Source organism: Xiphophorus hellerii, chromosome 21 (assembly GCF_003331165.1).
Source record: "Xiphophorus hellerii strain 12219 chromosome 21, Xiphophorus_hellerii-4.1, whole genome shotgun sequence".
In the NCBI taxonomy this organism is placed as follows: domain Eukaryota; kingdom Metazoa; phylum Chordata; class Actinopteri; order Cyprinodontiformes; family Poeciliidae; genus Xiphophorus; species Xiphophorus hellerii.
In genome coordinates, this window is record NC_045692.1 from 13,546,298 (window position 1) to 13,569,144 (window position 22,847).

At 38.7% G+C, this 22,847-nt stretch overlaps 2 protein-coding genes across 3 annotated transcripts; one reads left to right on the plus strand and one right to left on the minus strand.

Annotated features, from left to right (window-relative positions):
- The first annotated feature begins 355 nt into the window (after nt 1-355).
- ccdc191 (coiled-coil domain containing 191) lies at nt 356-14,597 on the plus strand. The gene is made up of 17 exons (XM_032551799.1): nt 356-721; nt 1,876-1,914; nt 2,038-2,173; nt 3,103-3,255; nt 3,415-3,593; nt 4,494-4,717; nt 5,307-5,448; nt 5,551-5,741; nt 6,102-6,351; nt 7,008-7,423; nt 8,248-8,345; nt 10,690-10,772; nt 10,849-10,950; nt 11,040-11,183; nt 12,258-12,410; nt 12,815-12,969; nt 14,305-14,597. Exons 1-17 carry the CDS (start codon nt 659-661, stop codon nt 14,468-14,470), a joined length of 2,694 nt encoding a protein of 897 aa, XP_032407690.1. The 5' UTR covers nt 356-658; the 3' UTR covers nt 14,471-14,597.
- On the minus strand, nt 14,548-22,265 carry zdhhc23b (zDHHC palmitoyltransferase 23b). 2 transcript variants are annotated; one of them, XM_032551800.1, is made up of 5 exons: nt 21,919-22,265; nt 19,145-19,311; nt 18,038-18,727; nt 16,736-16,903; nt 14,548-15,966 (listed from the first exon to the last, which is right to left on the minus strand). In XM_032551800.1, the coding sequence occupies exons 1-5, from the start codon at nt 21,973-21,975 to the stop codon at nt 15,699-15,701; spliced, it is 1,350 nt and encodes a 449-aa protein (XP_032407691.1). In that variant the 5' UTR covers nt 21,976-22,265; the 3' UTR covers nt 14,548-15,698. The 2 variants fall into 2 exon arrangements, with proteins under 2 accessions (XP_032407691.1, XP_032407692.1); XM_032551801.1 differs by having other exon boundaries at nt 21,986-22,264.
- Nucleotides 22,266-22,847: the final 582 nt, after the last annotated feature.

Consider the following 22,847-nt stretch of genomic DNA (forward strand, 5'->3'; position numbering starts at 1 on the left):
CAATGTTTTAGATGTTAAATATATATTTTACCAAACTCTCGTTAAAGAGTTTAGCAGATAGCAGAGATAGCATCCTTGCAAGTTTGCAGTAGTTTTGGTTTTCTTTATTGATTTTATGTAATGACTGCTCAAAGTCTATTTGATCATTTGTGCTCCTGCAGAAAGCAAATAGTATAGCTTCCATCTTGTGAGAGACTGGTGATCTGTTCAGAATGTACTTGTGTCTTAGATCATAAAAACATCTAAACAAACCCTCTGTTAAACCTATTTATTCGTACTAATTAATTCTTCTAACCGATTCTAACAGATTTAAAAATCCTTCATTTTCTTTCCGTTTTCAGAGTCGAACATCGTTGTCATGGGAACTTCTCCACGCCTCGAAAGCTTACTGGGACACGTAGTTTCGAACGTATTTGTGATCCCTAGATTCAGTAAAAATGATAAGTAGACTCACTCCATTACCCAGAATCCTTTGCCGTTCAAGGTAGCGTTAGTTATGTTGACACGTTTACGGCGTCCCCGTTTTACTCTGTGGTAACTTTTCTACACATTTTTGGCTTACCCAAATTTGGTATCGTACACGGTGGAAATAATAGACAAGTCTATAGTGGGATTTAAGATTATATCGTAATTTTATGCAGATGCATAAACAGTGGAGATGGCATCATCAGGGTTCAATTATCACCTGTTCAGGTGGAAAACACTCGGGTCTCCCAAAAAGGTAAGCTTGACTTACACTTAAAGAGAGAGTACATATCTCCAAGATAAATCTAGAAATTATTCTTAACAAAAGTAAATCAAAAGTAGTGACTTAATATTTTTTTAATACCAACTGACCAAGTAAAATAAATGTGTTTTTAATTTCAGAGCCTTTACATCAGGCATAAAGTTACAGTGCATTACAATAATATTACCTTTTATACTTTCTAACATTTTTCGAAAATACTCCTTTGCATTTACTTCGATTTTTGTGTGGCATCAACACATAGTGACACAAGGTGGAACAAATGTTTTACCTTGTTTGAAATCTGGAATGTGTGGGTTTGTCTTCAGCCCTTACTTCACAAGGTTACCCCTAAATAAAAACCATGGCTAATACTTTCAGATGTCGCTTAATTAGGAAATAAGGTCCAGATGAATGCAATTCAAAACATCACCCTGAAAACTCCATCTCTATTGGAAAAACATGGCAGTTTAATATTCATAGTATGGGGATGCTTTTGTTTAGTAGAGAGAAAGCTGGTAGGTGTTAACTGGAAGATGGATGGAGCAAAATATGAGGCAGTCCTGATTGGAAACCAGTAAGATGCCTTTAAAGACTTGAGACTGTGGAAGACTTTCAATTTCCAGCAGGACAACGACACTAAACTAACTGCAGAAACTACAATGGAATGGTTTTGTAGTTGTAATCTGACCAAATATGAAAAGGTTATAGGAGTATGCAACCCATTTTATATGAAGATAAATGATATATGAAGGGTACACACATATAGCCAGAGTATATGCATAGATGTGGCTTCTTCTAAGTCAATGGTAAATATCATCCAGGTCTGTTGTCAGATATTCGCACGCTTGCAGCTGTACACCCTTGCAGGCGGAGACTGAGATAGCTGAATTGCTACCGGTAAACCGCTCACCTTTTGAAGTCTGGGAAATGATTCTCGGGGTAATCTGCGGATTTAAGGCAATAGCTGAGCTTTCCTGTGAAATAATCCGCAGACATCAGGCCCTCGCCTCAGCCCACAATTTTCACACTGCATCAACAGCTCAAGGTCCCTCTGAGGGGATTTTCAGAAAGGCAAAAGTGACAATGTGACGTGCATCTTTCAGTTCTGCTTTTACCCAAAGGTATATATTTATGTCCTTTAATGACAGAGACCTGTGAAGAATGATGACATTGATGAGTGGAGAAAGGTGAGACTTTACCATCTCTTACATTGAGCTGGTAATAAAAGCAATTTGCTCTTAATGATATTTTAGACTTTCTTTATTTTTAGCTACATTAATGTGTGTTATTGTCCTTGTCTCTGTCCTCAGCGAGTGGAGATGGCCTCTGAGTTAGCCGTGTCTGAAGTCTTCTCCCATAGGAAACCTCAATCAGCAATAAATAGAGTGGCTGTACCTTTGGAAAGCTCTGAACAGTTGAGGGATCATGATGACGCTTATAGTGAAGGTAGGTCAGCTCACAGAAAAAGCTACCTTCTATTAGGTTACTAACGTAAAATGTTTCTTTGTTTTCAAGCAGGTATAATCATTAAGTAATGTGGATGCTGACAGATGATCTCTTTTACTGCACCATTCTATATTATTATATTTATTTCTAATGTAGAATAAACACAAAAGCTTTGCAAATCTTTAGATTAAGGTGTTTAAATAAAGCCAGACTGTAACTTGAGAGTAATTCTCACAAATTTCTCCTTCCATTTTTCCTCCATAAATTTTGGTTATGGTTATGTTTAGGCAAATAGGTATCTTATGGATAGCAATAAAAATTTTTCAACATACATTTCTTACTTGATTTGCAAGTTTTCTTGTATTTTCCAAATGAAGATTGACCAGGAAAACAGGAAGTCATTCAGTTGGATTGGATTCAATTCAGTTCAGTTCATGGCCGCAGAAGCCATGTGATACTACTTAAAATTGAAGCACTTTGAACAGTTCTAAAACTAAAATATAAATAATAAATAATTCACTTACATTTAATTATTAAAATTTGCCAAGGGTGTTAAATATCTTAAATAACATTAAAGTCATTGATGAAAACCAATGAATAAGCTTAAACAGAAGCTTAAAAAAGATTTTGGATTCCACCAAATGTAGTTTGTTGTTTATGAACTAGAGAAAATTGGAGATAATTTCTACCCACTTAGGAAAGTTGTATTAACAAAAGACATCATATTATCCCAGCTTTATCATTTTACATTGTGGCAGTTGAATCCTAAAGTAAGTTTCCATTTAGGAAAACCTGTAATCTTGATTACAGCGTTCATGTGATCTGTTCACCAATACACCGACAACATTACTAATTCCATCAATTTTTAAAAATCCAAGTGTCCGAAAGTTTGCCATTTCACTTGACTCACAATCTGCTCTTTCTTGCAGCTCAGGCTCTTCTAGATGACTGGCTGAGTGATAAGTTACGGAAAGAGCTGGACATGGAGGATGACGCTGAATTGAAGGACCATGTTGAAAACACACAACCTACTGCCGCAGCTAGTGCCCAGCCTACTTACATCGATTACAAAAAGTTTGACGGTATTTTTTAAATTCTTATTCAGCAGGTCTAAAGATACAAATGTTATATTGTCGCCATACTGCAGCTATTCACTGGCACCAAATGGATGGAAATCCATTTAATTAGCTAAAAAGGATAAGTTGTGAAAAGGTGAGGTTCATCTCTCGATCTTATTTCAGATCTTTATGACTGTCTGGTCGAAGAAGAAGAACAATTGGCTGTTGAGAGCTTCCTCCAAGATCTAATGAAGCAAGAGCTGCTGGACTGTGGAATGCTGGAGGAGTTGTCTCGCGATGATCGAGAAAAGCAGAAGAAGTTTAGAAGTCCAGCAATCACCATGGAAGCGCGACACCAACAGGTTTGTGGCTGTGCATTCACTGCTGTGCAAAAGTATTAATGATCCAGGGAACATTTTCACATTTTGTCACATCAGATACAAACACCTATGTATTTTAATTGGATTTTATTTAATATACTGGCACAGGGTGGCGCATAAATACTCCACTTCATAGTTATGAAGTGGAAGGAGAAAAATATTTATGGTAATAGGGGAATGTGTGTAGTTTGAAATTGGTATAATTGAAGCTGTTCTATGAAGGCCATAGTGGTTTGTTAGAAAACATTAATAAACAAGCAGCGTCACGAAGGCAGACAGGTCAAGGGAAAAATGTGGAGAGGTTTAGAGCAGGATTTTTTTTATAAAACAATATAACATCTGAAAATTGAAAAAAGGGAGCATTAATCAGAGAAGCAGCTAAGAGGCCTAGCTGGAAAATCAGAATACCTGTTGAAAGAACAAACTTAAGTCATGAACTCCACAAATATGGCAATTATATGAAAGTGACAAGAACAAAGTGTCGACTGAAAGTAAGCTAAATTACGTTGAGACAGGACCTAAAAATTAATGTTTAGAGTTGTTCTCTATAAATCTGATAGCACTGATAGTACTTGAGCTTTTTTGCAAAAAATATTAGGCAGAAAAGACATATTCTGGAGATGTGTATTGCTGAAAAAGACATGCAACTTAACTCCATGTTAAAGTTGCATCACAGATATACACAGATATGGACTCACAGATATGCACTACTTTGTGTAAGTACAAATAAAAGATTTTTGTTGTAACATAAAGTGTGAAAAGGTTCTAGTGGTATGAGTACTTTTCCATGGCACTGTAGGCTCAGTTCCTCAGGTTGAATTGCAGCTATGCATGTTTTGAGTTGGAATGTGGCCACAAAGCTGCTGCCGGTTTCTGCTCAAGGTGCGAGAGAACAGGGCACAAAGGGAGGCTGAGAAACAGAGGAAGAGGAGAGAGAAGGAAGCTCAGCAGGATGTCAGAGAGGAGGCAAAAAAGAAGGAGCAAGAGGGGGAGAAGAGGAAGAAGCAGCTGAAGCGTAGAGAGGAGGAGATGGTGCAGCAGGAGATGGTGAGACTGAGGCGACTGATGGAGGAAAAGAAGGCCTTGGAACATGCAGCTCATCAAAAGTAGGTCATTACCTGATTGGATAATCTGTTCTGACTCTAATTCTATAACATAACATTCACGTATTAGAAATCCTTCCTTATTGTTCTGATGTAATATTCAAATATCTATGAAACTGAATTAAGGGTTTTCATTACCTGTAAGGCTTAATAATTAAACTTAACAGAAATAAATATCACTCTGTATGTAATGAATATAAATGAGTTTCATATTTTTGAACTGAAATTGGGTCCCCGAATTAAATTCTACTTAAATTTCTTTCTCTTTCCAACTTGAAAAAGAAAAATCTTTACATGACATTTTTATGCTGTGTTATGGTTTTAAAATGTTGTGGTGAAAAACCTGATCTTAACCTAATCACTTTCCAGAGCTGCTGCCTCTAAAGCTATGTTGTTTTAAAATTGCACAGCTTTAGACATTTCTAAATGAAATAGAATAAAATATATAATAGAAAATTCCAGATTTTGCTGTAACTGAGAGTGGTGAGTATCTCTGCTTTATTTAATATCCTGACAAATTCGTGTTTCTGCAACAAACTCTTGATGTAATTTATCGTAAAAATTAATCTTTGGCCTTTTATTTGGTTTCTAGAGAGAAAGAGAAACAGGTGCAGAGGGCAGTCAGAAGCCTTGAGTCAATCCCTGCACTTCCCTCAAAGCAGCTGCTGAAGGAGTTTAATCAACTACAACAACAACAGAAGATTCAGGCAAAGATTAACATGAGCAACCTCCAGGTTGGTGCACATACTATGCAGTAGATGAGTTCACTGACTGGTCTGGGATTTCAGGTTGTAATTTCACCTGCAGATGTTAATGCAGTTGTGCAATTGTTGCAGTGTCTGCACAAGCATCTGTCTGGATGGCACTCAGTGGTGTTAAGGCGAAAGTTACATATGGGTAAGGCGGTGGCCCTCTGTGGTTGGAGGAGGCAGCTGAGAGCATGGCGAGCGTGGCGAGCTGTGGTGTGGGCGGAGCGCAGTCGGCGAGAGGTGGCGAGAACAGCGGAGCAACTGCGAATAGAAAACAGGCAAGTCAAAGGATCTGTATTAACTTTTAATGCAACCGATAAGTTGCACAATACACAGCTCTTTGCAAAAGTATTTTGGCCTCTGGAGCTTTTTTGTGATTTTTTAGAATCAGTTTTTTCATGTGTTTAATTTGACTTTGTGAAAATCAAATTAAACACAAAGTAAAATGATGCATGATTTTTTTTTTTTAAAAACCTGTCTGCAAAGACAAAAGTGCATATGCATTTTGCTTCCCTTTGCTGTAATATCCACAAAACAAACAGCAACCAGGAACACAGCAGATAACTTTATAAAGTTACAGATACCTTGTTTTAATAGTTTTAAAGATAAAATATGAGCAAATCTTCATGTTCCTTCAGGCAATTCCAGCTGGCTGTGGAAAACAACCATAGACGGTTGCTACGGCGATGTCTGAATGAGTGGCAGCTCTGGAGCCAGAGGGCGAAGTTACAACGGGACCTTTTGGCCCGGCAGCAGGAAACCAAAGTTAAGATGGCCGCCTTGATCGATGCTGCAGCTACAGGCAAACTCACAGCCATAGAAACTCCTGCCAATTTACCAATATGTTTGGCCCAGGAGCCGGCAAGTCAAGAGGATACAGATGCCAAGGTGAGGGATGCAGCCTCCTTTACAGACTCAAAAACTACACATTTCTTTGATGCTTTCAACTAAAAAGTACTCTATGATTTATTGTTATTAAAAAATGACTCTAGGATCACAAACATGACCAAAACATAAGTCGATCCCTTATGGGCAATGCTGAAAGTCTTTAAAAAGCAGGAAAATGTGTTGTTTTTAAGACAAACTTCTGAGAAATAAGCAAAGTAACAATATTGTTCTGGAACATGTCTCTGCACATTTAGAACATGAAGCTTTTATTTCTAGCCAGTGAAAAGAAATAAATCTATCTAGCTGAAATATTTTCTGCTCTCAAGAGAGGATAGAAAATCAAATTGGCAGCAACAGAATAAAGTATAGCATTACTGTCTAATAAATAAAACAATAATTTCTAATCCACAAAGACCAGAGACTTAACTTAGAGTGTCTTTTGCTCAAACATTAGTTTTATCTGTCTAATATTGTAGATTTGTAATGGCAGTAAGCCATTATTGTTGAATTTAACATAAATAAATGCCTTAAGTGTCTCATTTCTGTGAAGTAAACCTATAAAAGTGCTTTACTTTGAACTGAAACTTGGACCATTTTTAGCCGATGGTTTCTGCATGTCTAATCTTACCTTCATTTGTCCATCATATATTCAATAGAAGGGCTGCCATGCAGCAGAGAATGAGGTCCTAGAAGCTTCTACAGGACATCAGAGTAAAAACTCTGTGGGTGATGGGGGCCAACCTCTTCAGCCTTGGCAGGTGACCAGACGCCACATTGCACCCACTGCAGAAGACCTACACAATGCACGGCAGAGGGTGACAGAAAACAGGGTTCTCGGTAACAAACGCACGGCATCACCAGCTGGCAGGTTCGAAAACAGACACGCCGTCCAGAAGCAAATCATCACACAACAGAGGAAACTCCTGAAGGAGCAGCAGGAGCAAATCACCCGGCTGAAGGAACAGCAGATCTTTACAGGGTTGGAGTTAGAAATGGAAAAGGCTGCGCAGATTACTCAGCTGTCAGCGCTACAGGAAGCGAAGAGATGCAGTTTTGCCCCCGGGGAACACAGGTTGGCTCACTGAACATCATTAAAAATTTAAGCGACCTGAGATCACTTTCAAAGCAACACCAGTAAAGAGATTTCTACTGGCTTATAGTCAGTATAGAAACCCTTAAAAATGATTTCTAAACCACTTATACACCACATTTAATCTTTTAAATTAACAGTGTTCTTAGGCATTGATAAATATCTGTACTTGTATATTAGTGATACGTTAATATATAACATTTTAGTTTTAGTCAAGATTGCAACTTTTCATCACTTTTCTATATTTTACCACTGCAGTGTAATGGGTTTTTTTTTGTTGTTTATTTACTGTGTTATGTTTTTATCATGTAAAGCACTTTGAATTGCCTCGTTGATAAAATGTGCAATACAGATACACTTGATGATGATGATGATGATGATAAGAGAGGTCAAATATCTAGACTTGTATGTGACTTCAAAAAGTGTGTGCTTTCCATGCAACTTGCTAAAGGAAATTTAACAAAATTTTGATGTGGGTGTTTGCATCTCAGTCATTAAACACGAGATAAATATTTAGGCTCAAAATGTGTAAATAACTTTAATTTTTAACATAGATGCAATGTTTTAAACCTTTACAGATCATACGGAGTTGTTGTTCTTTGAGAATTTAATGTGAAAAGAAACAAAGTATATTTTGTGAGATAAAACCTGTCCGCAGTTTCAGATTTATGGCCAGTCTGACATTACTTCTCGCCGCTGGACATTCCCTCCGCCGTCTGAAATTTGTCAAGCAACTATCAGGATGATGTGAGCACGCAAACAAAAGTTGTGACAGGCTTTCTTTCTTCTGGCTGTTATCATCACAGCTGCAGAGCTCCAAAGGCTACAGGGGAGCCGGATAGTCAGAGTGCACCTTCCAGGAAACCTGTCAGGAAGCAGACATGCCCCCATCCCATCATCGCAGGTCAGTCTGAAAGCTTAACAACAGAGAATGCTCACAGATGCATTCAGTGTAAAGAGACACAGGCAGTACAATATCTTGATCCAATCATTATTTTACTTTCTCTTTTTCTGAAATTACAGTAATAAAATAATATATTTAGTATCGCAAAATATATGGTGTTTTTTTTTTTCAGTTTTAGTAAATGTGTAAAGTTGCAAAACAAACAGTAACAACAAAGAAAATGTGCATTTTCACTTTGCTCCTGGAAACTTCATTTCCACAAACCTTTTTTCCTCTGGTTGCGTGTTGTGTGCTTTTTGACTTAATCAAAAATCTTAAATTACCAGTAAATTATGTAAAGTCTAGCTGTACCACAGCACTGTTTGTTATTGTTTGGAAATATAACATTCAAACTTATTCATGGAGCTTCAGTAAGCTGAGAAGGGGTTAAATTCAGGACAATTCAATCCCAGATTGTTTCATTGAGGCTATAGTAAAGAAAAATCTAAAATTTATTCGCATTTTTAGAGAATTTGAGTCAGTCGCATGAAGTTCACTTAACTGATTTTTAAAAAATATATACTTGCATGTAAAGATGTGCTACGCAAAATGAACTACTTAGTTTGGATGTTATGTTTTGGATCCAATAAAAAACACTTAGCCCCCACCCACTAAAAATCTTCATCCTGAAGGTGAAGTGCCATCTGGGTTAGATTTCTACCCTGATAATCTTTTTTTTCCTGGTTACTGCAGTCAAATCAAAAGAGGCCCAGAAAAAAATACCCCTGTTCTTTAAAAAGATTCCTGAAATAGAAAAACACCTAAATATATATACAAACTGATATATAGGTAGACTTAATGGTTCAACCTCAATAATATTAGTTGCACCTTGATCACGGTGAAAGTCAAAAGGAACATCCCACAGGATAATTGCACCTTGCCGGTCACTGTTTGCGTTCTGCATACTTAAACCCAGTTTCGCTCTATTAATAGATAACATTTAAAAAGATGCAGATTGATGAAAAAACACCCTCTGTCCTTTAATGGCACCATTTTTAATCTCATGCTGTTACTCTGTTGGAATCGTTCTCGCCTTTAAATTTAACAGCATATGTTTTTAATTGAAGAGAGAGAGAAAAAAATGAGTCTAAATAACTAAGCACATCAAATGCAGAACCAAAAATGTTTAACGTAATGCTGCAATCTGTTACCCCAACTTCTTCTTCCACCAGCTTCAGCACTTCTGACACTAAACCAGATGAATCATGCCTCATTTAAAAGTCCATCTTGTGACCAGATTCAGCAGATTGCTTTTATAGATTATAGCTTCACACCCTGATGGAAAATAAATGACCTTCATCTGAAGCTGCCTTTTTCTTCTCCCACTTCTGTCTGGCACCCGTCCGTGTCCCCTCATAAGAGGATTAACCTCCCCAGGGTGTCCATTGTGTAGTAGCTGACCTCCGAACTTCTCATGTCTTCATGCGTCTTATCCCAAGCACCGCTACTGTCTGCGCACACAGTTGAAATGAATCAAGAGAACAAAGAGAGCCTGTTTTCGTCACCAGTGCCCATTTATAAACACGCAGCAGGACAATACTATTTTATTACCAACAGACAGACTTTAAAAATGAAGGAGGGTTTCCTGAAAATTCCCTTTTGGGGACCAAAACTATGAACTATTCTCCCTTTCACCAAAAACAGTCTACGTTCAAGTTGATCAGTTGGTGGATTTACAGAAAGTAAACATCAGGCTGTGCAACCTTGTCAGATTGGTAATTATTTCTTGTCCAATGATTTCCTTTTACTGCGCTGTCTATCCTACTGCTTCTGATGTCAGATTAAACACAAAAACTCATAAAATACTCACACTATTTGCTTTCAGAGGTTGGAAAAATAAAGAAGAGTTACCAGTAAATCAATGGATTGCATCAAGTAAACAAAAAATCTTCATATAGCTAAAAGGATAAAAACAAGAAACTGATGTTTTTCCATGACACCTGCTCTCTCTCTCTCTCCAGTTTGTATAGATTTGTTTTCTCTTTCATTATTTCACATCTTTACCCAGGTGTTGTGACTAAGACTCAGACACAAACATACAATTATATGCATATTTAACCTTGCCTGATTTTCTGACCTTTTTGCAAACCCACACACACCCTACTGTTTATCTCCACTTTGCGAAATGCCCTTGATGCAATTGCTTCTTTTTTTCATTTTATTGCTTAAAGTGATGCCATGCCTTCCTAAGAACCTCTATTACTTTCAAGGTCTTTGCTGACCTACAGAATTCAGATTTTCTTTTTCCAAAAAAAAGCATTTCCTTTGCCTTAAAAAACTTGAAACTCTCTTTCCCTCTCCCGAGCCATGGAAGTCCGAGCTCGACAGCGTGCCGAACGGAGGCAGGAGATCGAGGAAATCAAGAGAAGGAAAGAAGAGGAAAAGTTGGTGAGACTGACAATCCTTCCAGAGTAACCATATTTTCAAGCATTGATTGTACAAATTTTAATGACTGAACCTTCAGGTTGAGATGAAAGCTGCTGAGGAACAAAGGGAGAGGGAGGAACAGGAGGAGAAACGCAAGGCTGCTGAAAAGAAGAGGGAGGAGAAGAGGCTGGAACGAGAGGTGAGGAGTATTTTATGTTTTATTCACCTGACACAAGTTTGTACAAGTTACACACAAGATGTAAATATTGCTTCTCTGCGTCCATCCAGAGAGAAGCAGAAAGACAAAGACAATTAAAAAGGCGCCAGGAGTTCATGAGACTGGCCTGTCAACACCATAACAAAACCTTGTTGTCGCATCGAGGCCTGGCGCCATGGAAACACCTCATGCAGTTAAGACGTGAAAACATGGAGGTAAACACCCCGTCTTGTGTAATGCAGTGACATTCAAAGCCAGCCTGTCTCAAATTCACAATCACATAAACACAGAAAACACTTCATTCTGGCTCAGAGGAAGATTATACTTATCAGGTGGTTTTTATGACAGCAGATTGACAACAAAGCATAATGGTGGCTCATAACATAAACCATTTATAAGGCCTATCTTGTTGTGGACATGTTAAAATGCATAATATTCTCGCATCATCTTGTATGTTCATAATATATAAGTAGAAACAAAACTAGTGACTTTCAAAACTATCCATACTCTGAGAATTGACATTTTGTCATGTTGCTATCTTTAGTGTTTTGGGATTTGATGTAATTAACCATCACTAAGTAGTGCATAATTGCCACACAGAAGTGAAATTACTTTGTTGTTTAGTTTTATGCAATATAATAAATGAAAGCGCAGAATGTATTTGTGTTCATTCCCCTTATAGTTCAATTGTTAGTCTGTGGCAGTCGTTATTTTCAAAAGCAGTTTTAGTTATTTTGGACGTAAAAGAACACATACAGGTTTTTGTTTGTAGATGTGCAACGACGGTTAGAGGCACACCTTAAAAGACGTGCAGCAGTAATAGAAGCCAAATGTAATTTCAAAAGGTATTGATTTACAAGGCTTAATACAAAAGCACAGCCTTCTTTTCAGATCTCTGGTTGCACAAAAAGTATTTAGCAAAAGCAAACACTTCATGGTTATGTACTGCTTAGTATTAGTGTATCACATAAAATCCTAATAAAATGCACTAAGGTTTGCTGTAAAGTGTCAAAATTTACGGATATGAATACTTTTGTAATTCACTGTAGTGATCATACAGTGCGCTAACATCTTAACCTCTCCTATGGTGCTTAGATATTGTGTGCAAAGCTCAGACGTGTCTGTGAATACATCAATCTGTATGAGAAACACAACCACTGTGACACATCGTTTTATTTATGTAAATAAATGCAACAATCTGTCCTATATTGCTTTGTTTCGGAAATTATAGGGAAATTATAGAGAAATTATAGAGTAGTACTAATTTATCTCCTCCCATTTGTTCCCAGCTGGCCGAGAGTCATCACAACCTCTTCCTCCTGAAGCAGTGCACCCTGGGATGGCTACAGTATGCAAGAGAGACCCAGTGTGAGAGAGTGGCCAGTGCTGACCAACTACAGAAGCATTTTTTGCTTCGTTGGAGTTTAAACTGCTGGAAAAGAGTGAGTATATCCTTTTATACACATTATACATTACCTTGCAAAGGTTTCTGTGTGTAGTCTGTAAACTTGCAACCAAAATGTATTTTATTTAGATCTTACCTGGCAGAGCAACAGTTTCGAGATAAAAAGCTATTAAAAATTCAAATTAAAGCATAAATTCAGCTGTTTTGTGAAGGTTTCGGGGGAGAACATTTGTGAACAAACAGCATTATGAAGGAGCACACCAGACATCAAAAGAAAAGTGATGAGAAATCCAGTTTAAATTTTGCCACAATCTGTCTTCTATACTCTCTAGCTTACACAAATCAGTATGTAAACCCTATTGCTTCATATGTAATGGATAGAATAACCGTAAACGGTTTTTTATTACCTCATCAGTCACAACATCCTTATCTTGGTTTCAGCTGGGCGACCTGCGGATGATTCAGGAAGAGCGAGCTGAGTGTTTTTATCGGAAGCGGACTCTGAGAAGGTTCCTGCTTGCTCTGCAGGACCATGTGACCCTGCAGAGGCTGACGGAATGGGACCGTCAAAAACTGGCTCAGGAACACCGGGACAGGTCTGCTCCACCTGATGCTGCATTTTGTTCTGAAGTAGCCCTGATAAAACTAACTCTTTGCTGTGTTTCTTTCGTGAGACAAAATTAATCAGCAATATCTAAAATCTTTTCCTATAAACTGCAGTATATCCACTATTTTAAGACCTCTAACAAACAATCTAAATGTAGAGACTTAAAAACATATTCTATGAAATGTTTGCTACTTTAGAGCTTTCTAGTTGCCTCAGCAGGACTACTTTTTTTGTTTTTTTGGTTATGTGCAGGCTTACAAAACCTTCAAGAACACGAAGACAATGCGTTTCTTTGTCCTGGTGTCCCCCAGTGTTTATAGGTAGACTAGTAAACAAGAAAACATAAAATGTGTTTTCATTGAATCTCTTTTCACAAAGAAAGCCGTAGACATCTGAAATGAAATGTGGACTTGCCTGACAGAGCGTGAAACACAAGAGAGCGGGTGTGATTGTAGAGGAGGCACTTTTCCTGGTAGAAACCAATGTTTTTCCTCCGCAGCCTGTCAACAGGAGTGGATGAGACTTCTTCAGGACGGTTTTTTTATTTTTCAGCATTTGTATTAAAGGTATATACAATGTCACGGAAGACACACAAGTTCGTATAAAACTGAGTCAAACTGTAAAGACATACGGTCACTTCCAGCTCTAAAAGCCTAAGTGTATTTTTATGGTTTCAGATGAGTTAATGGATTTTTCTGTACTGAACAAACTAGAATCATTTGATCTGGTGTCTAGAAAAGCTCTTCTCAATTTCAAATATTTTTCCAACTTTTTGACCTCCGAAAACTATTTGATGACCTTCTTAACTTACAACCATCCAACAAAGTTCAAACATCCATTATTTACGCAGCTGCTGCTCTCTGAGAGGAGAAAGATGTAGCCTTTTATATGTACTTTGCAAAAAGTATTCACATTGAACTTATGTTTTGTCACAAACATCAATGCATTTTACTGAGATATTCTGGCAAACCGACACAAACATTGATGGTAATTATTGAATAGAGTCAATATGAAGCAATAGTGTGTTAAAATATTAACTGAAAGCAAAATAATTTTTTGATCCTCATTTTTTACGTAATAATTTATTAAACATTTCTACGTAATATCTTTATTGTCCACCTCAAGAAATATTTTTAAGCGCCAGCTGCCTGGTCTGGTACTGCTAAATGACCACAGGCTACAGGTGAAGCCCCAACAGCTGCCTAGCTGCCAAACACCATGTGAAAACTAATTACATGTTGTCTAGCCAGCGGTCCCTCAGATCCACTTCGTTAATGCTCACTTGCTCCGTGTTCGTCTGTCCTTCCATCTGTTTGTGTTTTAGGCGCGTCCTGCAGAGGTGTTTCCAGGCCTGGAGGCAGCTTCCTTCTACGCTGCGGAGGGAAAGGGAGAGAGAGGTGCGACGGGAGAAGCTGAGCAGGAAAGTGGCAGAGCTTCTGCCGGATTTCTGCTCCCGTCCATTAGGAACGTCTGAGAGAGAAACCGTCTGATAATGACAAGCTGCATATCCAGACAAAAGCATCAAAGCGTTACTCCAGCAGTGACAAGTGATAAAGAAAAGGCTCGGTCATTTCTCACTTTCATTTAATAAAATAAATAAAATCCATTCAAAATCCACAGATGTACAACAGAGAAATTATTTAAATACAAAAGAGTTTATATTTTATTAGAAACTAAAGCGTAATAAAAGTGGAAAGTTACAAAAACAACTTCCCCAGACTCAAGCTGACAGTTGTGCATTTGAGCGAATATATTATAGTGCTTTCATGCGGAATTGAGACAACAACGTAATACAAAGTAGCTTAAATTATACAAATGTAATCATCTACCACAGTACCTAAATTAGTCTTGTGCCAAGATTGTGTCTTGTGTCTGATATGAAAACCTAAGATGCAATTTGCAAGGCAAAGTGGAAACAAGTGGTATCAGTGTTTGAGAAAGATAAATGAGGTGCAGAGTCTCACAAAGATGATTAAAGTTTTTCAAGTGGTTATGTTAGAAAATTCTCAAACTTCAAAGTAAAGGATTAGGATTTTATGTAATAAACAAACACCTGCTATACAATTGTGAAATGGAAGAAAAATGAAACATGATAAGTTATACAAACTGAATGCAGTTCTGAACTTTGACTGGGCCATTCTGGCTCATAATTATGCTTTGACTGAAACCATTTCACTGTGGTTAAGGCTGGAAGATGAACATTGCCCTCGGCCCCCAACAAATTTTCTTCCCTGAGCTGTCCCTGCACTTTAACACAAATAGCATTTTGGATGTAGAGAAAAGGATTTAATTATGGTCTCATCAGAATTGCCCATTTTTCCACATTTTGCATCTTGATCTGTAACAGAAAATCCAGAGGAATATTTCTGAAACTGTCCTATTTCTTTGTGAGAGTTTAACTTTCTTCCAATTGTGTACCGAGGCACAAGTCCGAAGGAAGACATTCGCAGTGATGGTTGTGTGTGTGACTAAGATGCCATGGGTGGATTTGGCTGCATAGATGAGGTCCCAGGTGTCAGTCACTGTAATGGCGGTGAATTCACAACATTGAGATGTTAAGTGGTTATCGCTAAATGTCAAAGAGCAACTCCAGAGCTGCAGAAACACCTCTAAGCAATGCTGACTCTGCTTGAGACTGAAAGCAAACCTACTGTGGATGAAATGGCAATGCTGCCACCCAATGGTCAGAAGCTGTTTTTACCACCCCTATATTGTGTCTCACACCAGGTCTGTTGGAGATGAAAGCCTCAGTTTGTCTCCCATGGACATGAACTCAGACCAGTTGCTCCAAAGACCCCGAGAGTAAACGCCGGTGTCCACGACGAGTCCCCAGCAGGCGCTGCGGGCGGTTTTCTCCCTCAGTGCGACTCGGGCTTCCCGCTCTGTCACATTGTAGCTGATATTTATAATTTGCACTAGAAGGAGATGCAGGAGACCACCGGTCACAATGCTGCAGTACCATGCGCAGGTGAAGCAGAGAGCAGAGCTAGAGAAAATAGAAAGGACAAGGCAGACATTTTAAGATAGACCCAGTACAGAAAACAAGACTGAGGGGCATAGAGTATTCTCTGTGCTAACATTGGTGCAATTTTTCAGTAATTAGTTGGAAGGGATTTAACACAAGGCATTCTATAGCAAAGTAAAGTGAAAAATATCCTAGATCTAACATTCAGAATAGGTGATTGAAAGTCTCCCAGAAAACTGATAAGTCTTTATTTTAACCGATAAAAACAGGAATAACTTGATTCTGAGAAATAATAAACAATACAGAGGATTTAACAGGCTCATCAGTAGCTGTGGAGTTTTACATTTTGGGAACTAAATAGGACAACTTAATATTTGTTCTACAATCTTCAATCATCTACTGCAATAATTGGGAATGCTGCAGCTTTTTACATCCGTTGGTATGACTGGAACTCCAGAAGAATGTCTTTTTGACTGGTATCAACCAAAATCAAAGTTAACCCAGAACTGTTGCAATCTGTTGTTAACATTAGGAATCCTACACATTGAATGCCTATAATACGAGTCAAATTTTAGTGTACTGGTATAAATCACTTAAAATCCAGATACAATACACTAATGTTTCTAATTGTAAAGTGACACTACGTTCAAAAGCTCAAAAGGTATGAAGACTTTTGCCTGCTATTGCATATAGGGTTTTGCATGGTGTACTTAAGTTCTGGCAAAACTTGTACCTTAAAATGGTATCATATCACATAGATGAAATTTAAAAAAATAGAGCCAAGTGGAACCTGTAGTGGGTGTAAACTCCAGGGCAGTAGAGTAAGGCAGTGAGGACGTTCTGCTGGGGACACACACTCCGCAGCACCAGGCCAATGCCGTACAGGGACGTCAGCAGGAAGAAGATGAGAGTGAGCAGGAAGCTTACGTGATTGGCCTGGCCCACACAGTTGTTTATCCTGGCCCCGGAGGCAAACACAAATACAGTAAAGACACACAGACAAATGAGCAATGAATGCAGACTGCAGATATGAGCAGAAACACTACCTGGAGTGGACTGGTGTCTGTAAGGAAATACTTTCCTTGGACTATTTCTAACTTACTAATAATGGGACTCAACAAATGGCAAGAAAACTAATTATACATTCAAATTATGTGTGCAGTAATTCTAAAATATACAGCTTTAGAGATTTCTGGAGGTAAAACTTGCATAACACTATTGCATAAAAATGGCCTCTCTTCTTGGCAGAATAAATAGAGCCCATAGAATATGGGTGATTTCTTGGTATCAAGCTTTTTTTTTTTAAGCAAAGTTTACAAATGTTCAACAGATTTGAGATCAGAAGCCAAACTGTATTAAAGTAGGAACAACCAATTGTGTAACATTTCTCGCATCTGAAGCAAACTGTTCCTACTAGAGGAAAGAAATTAAGTTAGGCTGTTTAAGAACAAGGCCCTGCTCCAAAACTTTTGAGTAAAAAATAAGTTTTCTGCTGCCTCCAGGAAGAAGCCAAATGCCTTCTGGCTATCTTCCTGTCAAAGATCTGGAGAGAGAGATCCAAGCCTTTATCCCATCACTGTATTATAATTATTCAATTGCGGCAGCCTGTCTTTACACTGGTAAGCAAAGGCATGACCACATATCATATTAGTTTCACTTCACTGCCTTCCAGTGTAATATTTTTTTTCTATTTGGTTCCTAAATGTCTAGAGAGACTGGTATGCCAGTACCTCCTGGAATTGCTATTTTCTTATAATCCAGACAGAAAGCTCAGATGAGTAAATTACTGCTGAAAGTCTTCGAATTTTGGCTGAAGACTGGAGGTGACAGAGCCTTTAGGGCAGCTGCTCCTGGACTCTGGAACAGTGTGATGATGTACATTAGAACGTCTTTGACCCTTGAGAGTTTTACATCTGTTATAAACACTCATTATTTCTCTTTGGCTTTTCATTATATTCATTAGGTTAAGCATGACTCCTACAATCTTTTTATTTATGTACTTTAGTATGTACTACGTAAAGATTCTAGATGTATGCTGACTGGACGTAAACTTTGTACATTTGAGATTTAGGATAAACTGACTGAAACCCACCAGACACAATGGTGGTCCAGACGAAGCACGCAGACGCCACAGATCCGACAATGTCCCGCCCTCGGCGGCCGCACAACCCTGCACACTGAACACCAGTTCCTGCGGCCACTTTCCTTCAACTCCAACCCTTCTTGCTCCGAGGATCCGATCCGCTGGACTGCTGTCATTGATACTTCCTGCATCCCCCCATTGAAAGAAGAGTCTTTGTCTGGCAGGGTGCTGTAATATGTCACCGTGCTGTGGACGGCCTGTTGATCCAGCCGAACAATCCCAGGATCTCTCTTGGTGTAGATAAGGGTCAGCAGGGTGAGGCTGACCCCTACACTCACAGCCACCAGCTCACCCTGACCAACATCCCCACGTGGAAACACCTCTGAGACGAACAGGTAATACATGTACCCCAAGGAGAAGAGGGCCAGGCTGAGGAAGAAGAGTGTTCGTCCCTTCTTGCGGTGGGTGAAGAAGTAGTACCACAACACAAGGCCAGGCAGAGCCGTCAAAACCAGCACACCGAGCAGAAAGTGGAAAGCAGCGAGGTGAAAAAGGGCAGGAAGGAGGACGAGAGGAGGAACGATGGACAGATCCAGTTTACGGGCTCCGCCCCAAAACCAGGGTACACGGATCCGGTCGGAGACGACTGCAGATACATGCGACAACGATTCCGGTTTCTGAGGCTCTCTCTTTAGAAACCTAAAGAAACAAAAAAAAATGGTAAGGTAACTTTTTTTTTTACAGTCTCCATTAGGTTTGAGTTTATCACATATGGTTCAATGTATCTCCAACAAAGTTAACAGCTCCAGCTTTTTTATTTAGCACACATCAATACATTCCTTTTTCTCCATTTCCTAACACGTTTTCATGGACTTTTGGACAAGAGATAAAGAATAATGTGTAGCCATTTTGTTTGTCTGATTTCCTACAAATGTTTCTGCAAAAGGGGCTTCCTCTGATTGTTGTCAGACCTTAAAATATATCTTAGTATTTGTAGGAAATAATTTGTGTTCTCAGATTTCACAAAATCTCTCAAGTTCTCACAGTAAAAAAATCACAACACAAATACTCTATCTTCAGTCCGAGTAGCTTTTCTTTATATTTATCTCCTCCCACCTGTCACAGGCGTCGTCCAGGTCCTCACAGTCGCAGCAGCAGGCTGCGACGTGGCTGCGCTCCCCGTGTCTGTTCACATACTCGCAGCAGCACAACACTTCCTCCTTCTCCTCCTCCTCTTTCAGCTCCCTCTTTGCTCGCTTCTTCATGGCCAACGGCACTGCAACCTGTAGGAAGTTTCAAAGAGGAAAAAAATAATAATTTGCTTTTGTCAGCATTGAGGTTATATGTTGCAAAAGTTTTCATGCCCCTTGAACTTTATCCACATGTCACGTTGCAAAATCAAACTTTAATATGTTTTGTTGGGAAAAATTGAGACAGAGAAATCTTCAGCTCAGAGGGTATAAATGCTTCTTCCAGCCACTGTAGACGAAATCAGCAGTTATATTACGTGGAAAGTGGAAGATGAGCAACAGTTAGGAAAACACAATAAGTAAAAATGACTCCAAGCCCACTTTGCTGAAATAATCTCTTAATGCACCAGATTATCAAGCACTTGCACATGTTTTAGACGATGAAGCGCTTCTGATCTCATTTTTTTGTCCCCCACACATCGCTGCAAAGCAAAGCCTCTGCTCACTTGACCTGACCCGATCCGTCTGCTTTCTGCACATCTGCCACACATCTGTCATGTTTTAATGATGAGCCCTCCTCCCACCCTCTTCAACCTCGTTTATAGTCCAGACGGATTTAAGCTGAGGTGTCGTGAATATTTATGACAATCCCACAAGTGTGCAGTTAGATGGGATTAATCATCTGGATGAGTCTAACCTTTCCCTAAAGTGGGAGATCCGGCTCTGTTGAGGAGGTCTGAATGAGCCTCTGAATGCACGACAGTGAGCTAAAATAATTAATAATCCGGGCAACATGTTTAATGAGGATGCTGAAGTCAGCGACTGAGCCTACAAGCAACTCCCTGCAAGCTCACAGGAAGGGTACTAAAAGTGGACAAGCTGGCTTACACCCACTGATTAGTGGACCCGAGGCAGCATCAAACACTACATCTGCTCTCGTCTGCCAAAAATGAAAGGATGACTAACGCAACAATTGATAGCATTACTGAGGCACACAGCAGTTTTCAGCCTGTCCTGCTGTGCTCTGACAGCTGTGGTTCTTTGAGTGCCTCTGCAGGTGGGATTAAGATTAGGAATCTCTGCAGTTGATAACATCCATGAATCTGCCTTCTGTGTAACCATTAGACTCCCAACTCTGCAGCTGGGATCCTTGTGGTATGTTTTTAGTAAGTCAAAAACTTTTTATCTTTGAATGTAAAGCATGAGTCTTTAAGGATTACTGTCTCCAGTGGCCGTTGGGCGAGAGGCAGGGCACACTCTGGACAGTCCATCACAGAGCAAGACAGAGACACATAACTATGCACACACTCATACCAAAGGGAAAGTCAAAGAGGTTTACATGCATGATTTTATACTTTAGGAGGAGACTGGAGTTCCCAGTGACAACCCACTCTGGAAAAGTGACAACATGCAAGCCTTCTTGTCCCAAAGCAACAGTGCTAACCACTGCGACACCAAGCAGTGATCAAAAGAGTAACCTGTATCTTGACAAGTAAACATCTGTATTTGTGTCAAGCCATAAACAAGCAAGTATTAAACAAATAAATTAACTCCCACATTTTAAAAGTGGCAATATTGTTAGCTCACCTGCTGCTTAATTATTACGTAATTCCAATCTCACCCACCAATTTTAAAGTAATGGTCTGAAACACAGATAGGATGCAAAAGCTAAGTGCAAAATGATTAATTTTCCAAAATGTGTTTGTCTTTTATATTGTTTTATCTTCTAAGAGATGCACATCTCATTTCCTACAGAAATACATAATAATCTTAGTGTATGTAAACTTCTAAGTTTGAAGAAAGAAGTAACTAAGAAAATAAAAATTAAGTGTGATCAATTTTTCAGTTTTGCTGGCGATGCCAAGTAAAAATAATTTTGGTCTGACTTAACGAAGGACGGTAACAAAATTTATCTACTAGGAATTCAACTTTTTTTTTTTTCCATGGCAATATGCTGTTTTAACCAGAGGGGGTTGTCAATGGGCCCTTCCTTGCTTCAGCTGACCATCCCAACCGAATAAAGTTGGAAAATGAAATGCAGTGGGTTCAAACACCACAGCACATTGAGAGCTTTATATTCAACAGCAAGCAGGGGATGCTAGCACTCCACTCATGAACTCATGCATAAAACCAATACAATCCCTCCCTCCTTCTATTGCTACCCTAGGCAAATAACCACATCAAGAGCCACCAATAGCTTTAACAATTAGAATGAAACTACTCATATAGACTATTTCATGGAAGAAAAAGGAGAAAAATAAATAATTAATTTCTATTTTGTTTCCCAGGAAAGATTTTGTTTGTCAATAAATATGTCCAATTTGATATAGGTTGACTGTTGTTTTTTATAAAAGAAGAAAACAAAATTGAGAAAGTAAGATAAGCTTATCTTTCTAAACTTTAATGCTGTTTTTCTTTTAAGTTAAATACAATTATTGCTCTTCAAACACGTCACCCATGCAAGCTGACTTTACTTCATAAACATTATATGAACCTTAAAGATTAAAAGGCTTGAATGTTGTGTTAGTGAATATGTAATGTATGCACATTAAGGACGCCATAAAGTTTTATTAAGTCACTAAGTTAACTGCTTTTCTTATCTTAAAAGCAAAAATGAGACATTTTAAATGCAGTTTGCAGAGCTAAATAATGCCGAGAGCCTTATTTTGCTATTCTCATCATAATGCATTTTGTACGCACCAGCAGGTCTGTCCACCTGTATGCCCGAAGAGAAACAGAAACAGGGGTAACAGACATGAACACCGACCTGCTACATGCTGTTTTTTCCTTTCACCTCCATGGGAACATCGGCTCGGTCCTCCTCAGCGGAAGCCTAGGTTCGTATCCGGTGTTTATTTCCGCTCCATGTGCGGCGCAGGACACCAGAACACCGGTATCATAGGTGTTCTGCAAATATTAAAATGTCAGAGTCCACAGAGAAGTTCCTTGGGGCTCCGTTTCCTGGTTCTGGCTTAGTTTTTGAGCGAAGTCCCCGGTGTGTGCAGCAGAGAGGAGATGTTTTCTTTTCCTTCCTGGTGTTGAATGAAGCACTTTCCCCGCCCAGAACTTCTACAGCCGCATAATTACATATTATACAGGCGAAAGGCTGTTCACGGACGAACAGCATGTAGCTACATCTCACGCTTTTCTTTGCACACTTTAGGAAATTAGGTCTTGCATGTTTTGTTTTTAATTTAGTTCGAGTATATACCGCTACCACCAGAGGCGGTTCTTATGTGAATAGGGCCATGGGCGCCTTTCTATCCAGCCACTCAAGATTATTTCTGTTTGTGGAAATAATCTTTTCATTTGTAATTTACTTAAAAATTGTATAGACAGACAATTAATTCAAGTGTTTTAAGGAATCTATCTTTGAATCATGCATTTAACAACAAACAGCATTGTCTGGAGACTAGTCATATTCAGTTAATTAGACTATTGAAAAGGCTAATTTATTTAAATAACTAAATTTTCCAAGTGAATTACATATGCAGGGACTGATATTTTCAAGCCTTTACTTCTGTTTATTATGATGATTTTCAGTTTAGAGACATGTTTAATAAAAAGTATTTTTAACATCTGCTTAAAGTTTATGTTCAAAAGGTACTTTATCTGAATTTGTTTGATAA

What these genes read in the sequence shown, in the direction of transcription:
- zdhhc23b (XM_032551800.1), bottom strand. Translation starts at nt 21,975, where the DNA reads ATGTCTGTTACCCCTGTTTCTGTTTCTCTTCGGGCATACAGGTGGACA. An exon ending in CTGGACCACCATTGTGTCTG is followed by an intron (nt 16,904 to 18,037) that starts GTGGGTTTCAGT and finishes CTCCGGGGCCAG; the next exon opens with GATAAACAACTGTGTGGGCC. An exon ending in GGAGTTTACACCCACTACAG is followed by an intron (nt 15,967 to 16,735) that starts GTTCCACTTGGC and finishes TATTTTCTCTAG; the next exon opens with CTCTGCTCTCTGCTTCACCT.
- ccdc191 (XM_032551799.1), top strand. Translation starts at nt 659, where the DNA reads ATGGCATCATCAGGGTTCAATTATCACCTGTTCAGGTGGAAAACACTC. An exon ending in AAGAGGATACAGATGCCAAG is followed by an intron (nt 6,352 to 7,007) that starts GTGAGGGATGCA and finishes TATATTCAATAG; the next exon opens with AAGGGCTGCCATGCAGCAGA. An exon ending in GCTCAGGAACACCGGGACAG is followed by an intron (nt 12,970 to 14,304) that starts GTCTGCTCCACC and finishes TTTGTGTTTTAG; the next exon opens with GCGCGTCCTGCAGAGGTGTT.